General features: G+C 42.6%; 1 protein-coding gene across 1 annotated transcript in view; it reads left to right on the forward strand.

Annotated features, from left to right (window-relative positions):
- The first annotated feature begins 235 nt into the window (after window positions 1–235).
- Window positions 236–12,282, forward strand: part of FERMT2 (FERM domain containing kindlin 2) — an 88,993-nt gene continuing 76,946 nt past the window's right edge. The window contains exons 1-2 of the mRNA XM_075531642.1: window positions 236–391; window positions 662–827. Of these exons, the coding sequence (XP_075387757.1) occupies window positions 671–827 (157 nt within the window). The 5' untranslated portion in view covers window positions 236–391; window positions 662–670. The remainder of the gene's footprint in view (window positions 392–661; window positions 828–12,282) is intronic.

Below are 12,282 nucleotides of genomic sequence, written 5' to 3' on the forward strand. Positions count from 1 at the left end.
CAGCCCCGCCCCGCCCCGCCCCCCGCGCCCCGGAGCGCGGCCGCAGGGGGGGAGGGGGAGGGGGAGGGGGGAGAAAGAGGAGGCGGGTGGGGGGGAGGGGGCGAGGCCGGCCGGATTCGCTCCCGGCCGCTCTGCGGGGCGGAGGAGGAGGGCCCCGGCGCGCCCAGCCGGAGCCAGACTCGGGCCGAGGGGGCGGGGAGAGAGGGGTGGGGCGCGGGGCGGCCGGCTGGGGCCGCGACCACGGGACTCCATTAGCCGCTCCGGCCGGGAGGCAGCGCTTCCTTCGCCCGCCCGGGGAGAGGGACGCCCACGCCGCCGCCGGGCGAGCCGCTGCCCGCGCGCCTGTTGCGGGAGCCCCAGGCCGGGACGCGAGGAGCGCCGGGAGCGCGCGGTGAGGGCCGGGCGCCCGGTGGGCTCGGAGGGGAGCGCGCGGGGGCGGCCGCGGCCGGGGCGGCCGGCAGGTGAAGCCCGCCCGCTGCGGTCCGCTAGGCGCGGGGCGGCGCCCGCCGGGAGCGGGGAGCGGGCCCCGGGGCCGCAGTCCTGCCCGCCGCCCCGGAGCCCAGCGCCCCCTCCCCGCCCGCGGCGCGCGCGGGCACTCGGTGGGCTCTGCCTGCCTTCGGGGGAGGGCCGCCGACGAGAGCCATTTCCTCCGCGCCCGCAGGAAGAAGCCATGGCCCTGGACGGGATCAGGATGCCAGATGGCTGCTATGCGGACGGGACGTGGGAACTGAGCGTGCATGTGACGGACCTGAGCCGCGATGTCACCCTGAGAGTCACGGGGGAGGTGCACATCGGAGGGGTGATGCTCAAGCTGGTGGAGAAGCTCGGTGAGTGTCGCCCGGCCGGGTCGGAGCCAGCAGTCCCTCCCCAGGCCCGGGGCGGGGCGGGTGGGTTCCGGGATCTCTCGGCGCCCCGCAGAATGCTTCCAGCAAGACGCCCCCACTCCTCAGCTCGCTCACCTTTGTCACGCGCGGGAATTTCCCCGAGGGGACCCCAGGAGCTGCCAGTGATAGACGGAACTGCGTCGTGGCCGGGGAAAACTTCCCGACGTTTCCCCTCTCCCCCGAGAAGAAGTCGGCCAAGCGTGCGGGCGAGTTGTTGGCAGGGTCAGATTCCAGCCTGTGGCTCCCCGTTCCCTTTTCGGTCCCGGGGCGACTTTTTTGGTGCTTTCGGACGATGTAAAAAGCTATTTTCGACCAGCTGTTCTTGACAATGTGCGACGTGGGAGCCAGCGTGCAGTTACTGTCCCCTGCTGCTGGCTCCGCGGCCAGCCTGTTGCCATTGCCAGCCAGCCTTACAAGGGGCGGGCGGCCCAGATGTCTGACCAACTTGGTAACGGTCATCTCATCTTGGGGTGAACCGTTTCTAGCGTCCACTTTTCTGCCTGGAGCTAGGGAAAGAACTTTGTGTGAAAAAGCAGACCGTCTGAATTCGGACTTGACACTGTTTGCTTGAATGCGTAGTGATCCTGGATTGATGTGACCCAGTTGTAACCTACACTGTGAAGTGAGACATTTTTGCAGGTCGTATTTTGTTTGTGATGACTGAAACCTTTTTTGGGGGGCGGGAGGGAATCAACTCGGACGGTTTTGGAGATGATTTTATTACGGTACGGGCTCTGAGGACTGCCTCCCTGGGCTTTAATTTATGTGCCTTTTTATATCGAATGCAGCTGTGACAAGGTTACTTCAATTTGGTTGTAAATTAAATAGCATCGGAAAATAGGGAGGCTGGTAACGAGTTGGATCCCTTACTAAGAGAGTATGGTGTGTGTACCATAGATATTTAGTAAATAGTGCTCTAATGTCCCATTTACAAAATAAGCAGAATTCATTTAGGTGGAGCTGCTTCATGCCCTTGCTGGAAGTTTAATTACTAAAGGACCAAAGGGGATTTTTCCATGATAGCCTACCCCTCAGGTCTGCAAAGTGTTTGCTTCCCTGAGACCTAGCCCAGGAGAGAGTGAGCCCTCCTGGGTAACCCTTTGAAAATAAGATTTCTGTGTTTTGTTCAGCTGATTAGCTGTTGGTTAACATTGTTTTCATCTGATGTGATTAAATCATTGTTTGCAAAATATTTATGGGGCATTCTTTTGTCTAGCACTGGTGTGGGAAAAGTGTCATATTATTTTGTTTTCAAAGGAAACTAGTATGTCAAAGATTGCTTTATATTTGATTGATAGTTTACTAATACACTAGCTTCGAGAAGGGATTTTTAAAATATTGCAAAAACTGTTGAAGGTGACTGAGACAACTTGGAGTTCTGAAGCCATGTTTTATCCGATGAATAAATAATGACATGCTATATTTGTATTGTGTTAGAATCGCTTATTACAGAATCACAGGCACAAATCGCAGTAAACAAAGTAAACTTTACAGATGATTGGTGCTAATTTTTTAGGTGGCTATCAACTTCATACTTTACTGCTGACGCATTTAGACCAGGTTTGTTAGCACTGACCCACATGTTGCCCACTTATCACCGCAATCCGTTCTAGAACATTTTCTTCTTGTACTCATTGTTACTCATGCAATTGTTTTTTCTAATTGTGACCAAAATATACACAACAAAACATCCTCCAATTCCACAACTACTGCATGTATAATTCAGCGCCATCGATAATACTATTTATGTTGTACAACCGTTAATACTATCCTTTTCCAAATTATTCTACCGCTATTAACATAAGCTCAATGCCCCATAAGCACGAACTCTTCCTCCTTCACACATGGTCAAGTTTGGTTTCTTTTTTATTATTATTATTACTTTAAAACTTCTTGACATAGTATTCACATATCAATCATACACCTTCATGGTTAAATTGCTTTTTTAAAGAGTTGTGTATACATCATCACAAGCAGTTCTAATACTCCCAATTTTTAACTTTTTTTTCTTTTTTTTAACATTTTTATGTGGTGACAAGAAGCCCCGTGAGTAGGAAATGCTGTTTACGTGGAACTTTTGCATCTTTACTTTTTAAAAAATGTTACTTTTGTTGAAAATAATGCAATAACAAACACAATTCCAGTTTCTGCTTACATTCTTTAAGTTGTGCTACCCTCCTCACTGCCCCTTAACAGAAGCTCCTCCCCAGTTTCCCCTCAGTTAACAAATTCATTGCCCTTTCAGGTCCCTGTCTAATTTTTCTAGTTGTTCTTGCCAATTTGATTCTGTAGATCACATCTTGAAAGAATATGACGCTATTGGCTGGCTTTCTTGCATTTAACTCGTACTGATCTTGTGTGTATTTTGAATTCCAATTAGAAAGTGCTTTACAGCACAATGCTGATTTTACTGGTTTTTGTAAAAGTGAGTTTATAAATAAGATTTTGATACCTAGTTTTAGGATACCAAAACAAGCCTGCCGCTGTGGATGGGATAGATTCTGATTCATAGAGACCCTATAGGAAAGAGTCGAACTGGTATGAATGTTGATGGAAGCTGACTGCTGGATGGCTACATCTTTCTCCTGTAGAATGGCTGGTGGACTCAAGTACTCAACCTCTGCACCAGGGCAGTCTGCTTTTAGGATCTGTACCGGTGCTTTGAAACGAAGACTGTTTTCCTATCGACTGGCAAGTAAGCCAACTATGGTAATAGAATTAGAAAAGAACTGTACTTGTTAAGGTGCCTAAAACCAGAGTAAGTTGTGTCAGTGGTGGTAGTAAAGGGTATGGCTAGGGGACTGCTTGTCCACTAAAATTGGTGACAAGCCACTACAGTGGCTAAAGTAGACCAGGGAAGCTTGCAGGCCCCAGATGAGAGGAGGTGATCACATTAGGAACGGCCTGGTCCATGGTCTGTTGTCTTAGCTGGAGTGCCTGGCAGTGATGGACAATTAGCAGAGCTAGGCTACTGCGGCCTTGGAACCGGCCCGACTCCGTAACTAAAAAATAGCCTGCATGTGAAGGTTAGTCTCATCAGCGGGTATGCAAATTCAAAAAAAACATTATGCTTTAAGACTGTCTTTTCCTACGATGTTCAGTGCCGCAATTCTCGGGGGTTGATAAACAATCTCTTCTCAATATTGTATTAAAGTATATTGTATTCAATGTGGGACTTTTCAGGAGAACAGGCCTCTTTTTCATTAGATTCTCAAGTTTCTGAGCCAGAAAAAAATCTTGGGACATGGATCTTTAGGTTTGAGGATGCTTTAAGCATGCCAGAACAGAAAATTAATGCTTCCCTAGAAATGTGTTGGCAATAACTTCATATGTAGTTAGAATTTTATATAGAACTTTTGCACGTCTATGATTTGTTGCTTTCCCATAAAGATCTGAAAGGTCCTTTAAAAATATTACTATAAAACAAATTTGTCATTCGACACTAATCTTAAAATAAAGAATATGTGCCCTGAAGAAGTGGGCCTTAGGGAGTCATATCCTTTTTCTCAAAATTGCAGATTGAAAGCTTTAAATAGAATATTGCATTTTTGTATGTTTCACAAACATTTTAAGCATGTATAAGTTATATATTTCTCATTAAAATGGAAACCATGAGGGATTAAGGATTCCAAAATATAAGATGCCAGGGAATACAATGGTAAAACAATCCAGACTGTATAGAAGAGGCCCTATTTTATGAGATTCCTTGTTATTCCTTGGGAGAAAATTGAGTAGTAGAGACAAACTTTCAACTTGGTGGATTCAGATCGTAGCACTAAACATTTTAAGTATCAAGGCGATGCATAGTCTTAAGTCTCTGTGGGTTTATTAACTGCTTCCCTATGTCATCTTACAAAAATGGGTCTTTGTGTAAGCGTCTGTGTACAATCAAACTTTTTCCTTTCTATAAAAATTTAGTTTATGTGGAGAGTAAGGAATTTCCTACAATAATAGATTTATAACAGAATTTCATTCTCTATGAGCTTGGATGGCAGACTAGGGTACATGAGTCCCAGATTTCTTCCAGTTCTGACTTTATGATTAGAAAGAATCTAGAAGCGGAATTGGATCAGGATGCAAGTTGGGGGACACTAACAACTAAAAAGAAGTTTATGGAGTTGACTAAGGATTTGAGGAATGTTTCTGAACTTTCAGTGAAAGTTGTCCTAGCTTTAAAGTGTGTTGTGTCCTTGACATCATATTGAATAGAATCTGTGTTGGGATGCATTTTACAGTTGAGTTTAGGCTGTGGAGTTAACACACATGACTAAAAAGATTTTAGTCAAAGTTGCTCTTTCCAGTGCCCATTCACTTATTCCAGAATTGCAGAGGAGCACAATAGCTAGTGTCCCCCTCTCCAGGACTTTGTTCTACAAAAAGTGCTTGAACTAAGATCAGAGCTTTGGCAGGATGTGGATATAGGGCGAGGGGCATGTGTAACTGGACGATTGCCTTCTACTCAGGCTACTTGCAAACTGAGGAAGCCATATAGTTAGTGGAATCGTTGGAAAAATACTTAATGGTGAATTGCATCTTAGTTCATGCTTCTTAACTGTTTCGCAAAAACCAAACACTGCCATTGAGCTGATTTCAGCCCCTGGCAAACCTCTAGGTCTAGGACAAGGGGTGGTGGTAGACCTGTGGCCCTTTGTTTCCCATACTTTAAATTAGGGATCCTCAAACTTTTAAACAGGGGGCCATTTCATTGTCCCTCAGACCTGTTGGAGGGCCGGACTATAGTTAAAAAAAAAAAAACCAAAAAACTATGAGCAAATTCCTATGCCACTGACCTTGAACCATTTGAACCAATGACCATGTGACAGCTCAGTGTGCCTTTAGGGTTCCTTTTTATTTTTAAACTGTGTCGTAACTCAGCAAATGTTAATTAATCTGCTTTAAATCCCGAGGGACGTTTGTAAGCTTTACTATAATCCTGATAAACAAAACAAAAATGCAAAATCTCACTGCCTGCTAGTCAATTCTAACTTCAGATCACATTTCCAGGGCAGAGCATAATTGCCCCACCAACTGGTCTAACGGAAGCAGGCTGCGAGTCTTTCAGCAAGCCTGTCAGGAGTTTGAACCACCGACCTTGTGGGTAGCTGCTGAGCATTTCAACCACTGTGCCACCTACTGAAGGATAAGCCATTTCAGAGCCATTCTTGGAGAGCTTATGTGTTATTTGTGCCATGTTTGTACTCTTAAAAATCAACAAATACGGTTTCATTCCTACTGGGGTTATTTATAGAGCCACTGAAAAAGGATGACACTGTTTATTCAGTTGCTTACAAAGACCTGGTTTGAAATACCTAAGTACTGGGTGAGGGAAAATACCTTTTTTTCTTTAGCTCTTTATCTTTTGCAAAAATTTGAGAAAAATACACTGAACACTTCAAGAGCAACAATTATTTTGCCATTTGATTTCCTTTTTCCATCATAGACATCTTTTTATTGAAGTCCTTAAGTAAGTGCAGATGTAATAATTCCTCGTCCCTAGAAACTTAAATATGTACATCCTAAGAAGAAGAATCCGCTCTTGCATAATTGCTGTGCAGTTACCAAGTTCAGGAAATGCAACATCGTGTCTAGTGTCCATACTCAGGCTCTGTCAGTTTTCCCAGTAATGTCCTTTGTTTCTTTACAGCGTGAATCTCAGTGTGCTTTCAGTGTAACTGTCTACTTTTAGGCTCTTTAATTTGTAGAATGGGCATCCGTTCTGGAGCCACAGGAGAATATATGTGCGTGCGTCCACAATGAAGTGCTCCGTTTCAACAACTGTCAGAAGTCAGTTTTGACAAATTTAATGCTCCCCTCCTTTTATTTGTTCAGTTTTCACTCTTAATCAGTATCTTTATAAGCCTGATATTTGTGTCTGGGGATGCTAGCATCAGCAGGTACATATTACTAACAAGAAGAAGTACAGCTCCACGCCAAAACCACATGATTGTAAGTGCCAGTGCAGTTTGTAGTAATTCGAGTGCAGAGGAAGTCAAGTTTATTGGTATAAGCTGTGCTTAAGTAATAATATCTATTTCCACACAGTATGGCCACCATAATGGCGTTGACTCCCTACAGACCCTTTGTCTTTCAAGGCATCCTTTATCTTTTTTTTAAAACTATAAGATCCTTTATCAGTGTAAATTTGCGCTGTCATGTATATGTTTAACTTTATCTTATTTTTTATCGTTTTATTAGGGGCTCATATAACCCTTATCACCATCCATTAGCTTTATCTTTAAGTTGTATTTTTTTACCTTACCATTAAATAAACACTTGGTCATAGTCTAGACCGTTGGGCACGTTGTTAGGTGTCCCGACTCACAGGAGTGACCCTATGTGCGACACTGCGTGCCATCCCCACAATTGTTTGACATTTAGATAGTCCTGCATGGTGGATGTCTTCACACTGCAGTGAGTGTTAATGGATGCACAGATTAATAGGAGAGATGTGTGCCTAGTTGAAGTCATGATCTAAATTCAAATTCTGGCCTGACCATTTGCTGGTTTGTGATCTTTGGACAAGTAAGTCAACCCTCTGGTCACATGTGTACATCTTTAAAATGGAAGTAAGAAACAAAACTTTCTCATAGCTTTTGGAAAGAAATGGAATGATTCAAGTCAAAATGCCTTCTATAAGCAATGGCGGGGTGACATTGAGCAGTCGATTTCAGTGTGTAGGAGTGGCGGTGTCTCCGTGGCATTTCAAGTCTCCGTACACTGAGCTGAAGAAAACGAGGTGGACGCGTTAAAATAAAATCTGGAATGTTTAACAGGTTTTAGCTTTTAACAGTGAGTAATTGTAATCCTTGAAAGAAGTTTAGTTTGGGACGGCGTTCGTTTAGTTTGACTCTGTTCCCAACCCCTAAACAAGAAAAATAGTTATCATTCCACCCCTACTTCCAAACACATACACACCTGCCTCTGTAATGTGACAAAGAACTCTTTAGCTCGTGTTTTTACAGGATTTCTAAAATGCAATGGGCCACCAAGTGGATGATGGTATTTCTGGGATTTGAAAAATTTATGTAACCATGAAGTTTCTTCTAGTGAATTATCTACTTCACTACATTTTTAAAGAACAATTGTGTTAAAAAGGGAATAAGAAATCGTTTGTTAGTGCACAGAAAACATTGCCCCACTTAGAAACTAGTTAAATTTCTTTCAGGCAAAGGCAAATATGTGAAGTACCTTTATTTAAATGGAAATTGTTGCATTGAGATACAAAGTAAAACGGTAGCTAACCATGATAATGTTAAAAAAAATTATATGCCCAGTGGGGCAAGGTAAACAAATACTAAGAGATGTGACATTGAAATTGTGATTGCAAATTTCATAGTTGGGATAATTTTAAAATTATTTGCGTAATTATTTGTTCTTAGTGTTAGACTGAGGTATAGTTTACGAACAGTGAAGTGGAATCTTTCGTAATAATGTGCTGTGTCTTGACAAAGGTATAGCCATGTACGTACCTCAGCAGTCAAGATGCAGAACTTTTCCACGACCCCTGAAGTTTTCCTGAGCTGTTTCCATCAGCCCTTCCCTTAAGTGCAACTCCTGAAAAAATGCTGCTGTTCTCTTTTCCTATAGTTTTGCCTTTTCTAGAATGTCATATGATAGAACTATATATACTTGTAGCCTTTTGAGTCCAGTTTCTGTCACTAAACATATCTAATCGTTTAGCATAAGAAAATCTGAAATTAATTCATGTTGTGTTCTTGTGTATCTGCCTGTCTTGGGTTTTGTAAGTCCTTTATATATTTTAGGTACAAGTCTTTTTTCAAGCATTTTGCAGATATTTCCTCCCAGTCTGGCTTGCTTCCGTTTTCTTAACATATAGTATCTTTCAAAGAGCAGAAGTTTGCAATTTTGACAAAGTTCAGTTCATCCATTTTTTTCTCTTCCATGGATTTTGCTTATTTGGTTATATGTAAGAAATCCTTTTCTAGTTAAGGCCAGAAAGTTTTTACCCTGTGATTTTTTAAAATCGCTTTATTGGGGCTCATACAACTCTTATCACAATCCACACATACATCAATTGTGTCAAGCACACTTATACATTCGTTCCCCTCATCATTCTCAAAACTCGCTTTCCGCTTGGGTTCCTAGAATCAGCTCCTCATTTTCCTTTTTCCCCTTCCGCTTCCTCCCCACTCCCCCCTCCCTCATGAACCCTTGATAATTTATAAATTATTATTTTATCTTATCTTACACTGCCCGGCATCTCCTTTCACCCACTTTTCTGTTGCTCGTCCCCCAGGGAGGAGGTTATATGCAGATCCTTGTGATCAGTTTCCCCTTTCTACCCCACCTTCCCTCCCGGTATCACCACTCTCACCACTGGTCCTGAGGGGTTCATCTGTCCTGGATTCCCTGTGCTTCCAGTTCCCTTCTGTACGGCTGTGCATCCTCTGGTCTAACCAGGTTTGCAAGGTAGAATTGGGATCATTATAGTGGGTGGGGGAAGCATTTAAGAACTAGAGGAAGGTTGTGAGTTTCATTATTGCTATACTGAACCCCGAGTGACTCTTCTCCTCCCCATTACCCCTCTGCAAGAGATGTGCCCTGTGATTTTATATGTTAAAAGGAAGATCATTTGAAGTATAGACGTGACTATATCAGTAAGACAATAAGTGCATTCTGTCTCAATAGCACCTAACAATATAGCAATGATTACAATTTTAATTTGGCAGAATTCAGGATGTAAAATAATAGTCCAATTTATTGTCATTAAATTGGAAAATTTATTTGGTTTCTAGAAATTGAGTCATAAAAATGGACCCAAAACGAAGCATCTTTGAATAATGAAAGATTTTAGGGTTTAATGTTTAGAATGCTGGAGAAAGATAGGTAAGGCTTGAGTTCAAATCCTGGTGGTGCCACTTATTCCCTGTGTGCTTTCAGACTGTTTCCTCATCTGTGCGTTGACAGTGAAATTCTCTTAGCTTTGCTCCCTTTACTTTGTGATGTACTATAGTTACTTGAAAGTTCATTTTCAAATGTTGAAACTATGTTAACTAGAAGATAGCATTCTACAATAATTATTTTGCAGCCATCCAAATGCTATTCTCCTTTCATTGTTGAGGTTATTAGAATTCTTTATTGACCCCAACTCACATAGAATTAAATAGTAAAATGTTTTGAAAATTATGTTTGGACATTTTCTCTCAACTTTAGTATTTTCTGTTTCAGAGAATCACTATATATGAGAGGGTGAAAAGGAGATAGAACAGTACATGATTAAAATTATTTACGTTTGCGTTGCCTTTCCTAATTCAGTATGAAGGCTCTGGCATATATTATGTAGTTTTATAAAGACCAGCCAACTTCAACATATCCTTGGATGTTGACCTTTTTCAGTTTCAGGGTTATTGAGCTGATAGCTTGTAATTCAGAAGAGCTAGAATCTCTAATGAATTGTTTCTCAAACATTTAGCTATCTCACTATTTTTTTTGTTTAAATGCATTTTATTTTTAGACAACCTACACGAAATGTTTTTTTTCCTTAAAAAAAAAAAGCCTCTACTCCAAAGTTCCAAGTAAATCAAGGTCAAAAGTAAATGAAGAGCTCACGATGACATCACTTCCGTTTGTCTAAGTCCTGGTGTCGTGACTATCTCACTATTTTTATGCTACATTATAACTAAAAAATATACCAGCTGTATTAAAAGATCAGTGGTAATTTCAGAGAACCCAGTGTAATGATGCTTTTGATACCCTCTTCTTAATGGAATATTTAGGGTTATAAATAAAATAGCAAAGAGCCAGCAGTATTGATTGTAGATGAAGTTGTCTGTTGGTTCAGTGCCTACCACTTAAGTCTTGGGTTCAGTTTAAGCATTTCATGACCATTGAAATTAAAAATAACATGAAAAAAGCAAACTTGCTGTCTCCATTTTTAAAGTTTTACGTGAGATGTTGATAAAGTCTGACGCCATGATAGAATTCCCTCCTTACAGAGCATGGACCGTGGAGTGGGGGGTGGGGGGGTAGGTCACCTGCTTCCAAGTTCTAACTGCCTGTGTGGCCTTGGGCACTATGACCTACCTCTTGGTGTCTGCTACCAGTGTCCTCCTTTGTAAAACGGACCCAATAACCAATCCAACCCATTGCCAGTGCGTTTAGAATCCTAGCCAACTAGAAAGGGTTTTGAGACGGGAAGGTTTACAGAGCAGATCATTGGTTTTGCACTCAGCCACTTACACACATTTTGTTTGAGCTTACCCATTGCAGTCCCCTTGATGACCATTACTTAGCCTACTTACTCCTTGTGGCTCCTGTTTCCATTCCCTCTCTCAGCCCCCTCTGTCTGAGCTTCGTCCTTGGCTGGTTTGATCCCAGAAAGTGGAATGTTTTCAGACTGGCATGAGCTCAGGGTCAGACCAGAAGAGTGGCTAAGGAACTAGCCTTGGGTTTCCACACCAACCAACAAGCTCACTCCCTGCCTTCAGTGGGTTTCCATGGAGAGTGAGCCTCTCAGGACAGGGTAGAGCCAACTGCCCCTTGATTTTCCGAAACGAGAACTCTTTACGGGAGTAGAAAGCCCATCTTTTCTCCCTGTGTGTGGCTGGTGTTTTTGAATTGCTGACCTCGCAGCCAGCAACCCAGAGTGTAACCATTACACCACCAGGGCTCCTGGGGATCTACAAGAAGTTCTAGTGTTGGAAGTTGAATTAGATTTAAAGAACTTTCTGGGGGTATAAATATTTTGTTTTGGGGTTTTGGGGTTTTTTGTGGGTTTTTTTTTGTCTTTAAAGTAAGATACATGTGACTGGGAGCAGGAGCAAATGTAGACCCTAGAGGAAGTAGCTGCAGTTGACGCCCACCTCTGCATTACGTACAACAGAATGAAATAATGCCTGCGTGACATCATCCTGAGGAAACTGTACCAAACTTGGTGTCTCTCTCTGGTAATGGACCCTCGTGGAGAGTTACTGTCGTTGGAGGTCTGGAAAGCTGGCTGGGTATAAAAATAGGAAACGTCACCTGTTGATTATAAGTAGGAAGGATCAGAGAGGCAGTGTCTGGGAGAGGCCTGCTAGCACAGGCCTGTGCCTCAGCATCGGCGCCCTCTTCTGTGCTGGATGCCCTCAGCAGCCCAGTGAGCTGAACCAGAGCAACGGACTCTCGGCAGGCTTGTTACCAAGAAATGAAAACATCTCAGTGTTCAATATTTTCAATTTTATTATCATTGAAAATGAAAGTAAAACAAATAACAGTAAATTTTTTTAGTATTTCTCAGTTTCCCTATACAGTAAGAGTTGTACATGTTTGACAGAAATATTGAAGGTAGTTACAATTTATTTTATAAGGGATTTATGTCAATTCATAGTATTTATAATGTTTCTAATTGAATATTAAGATGCAGATATTAAAAATATATGTGTATGAGTGTCTTTTG

The sequence above is a fragment of the Tenrec ecaudatus genome, chromosome 14 (genome assembly GCF_050624435.1).
Source record: "Tenrec ecaudatus isolate mTenEca1 chromosome 14, mTenEca1.hap1, whole genome shotgun sequence".
NCBI classification, from domain to species: Eukaryota; Metazoa; Chordata; class Mammalia; order Afrosoricida; family Tenrecidae; genus Tenrec; species Tenrec ecaudatus.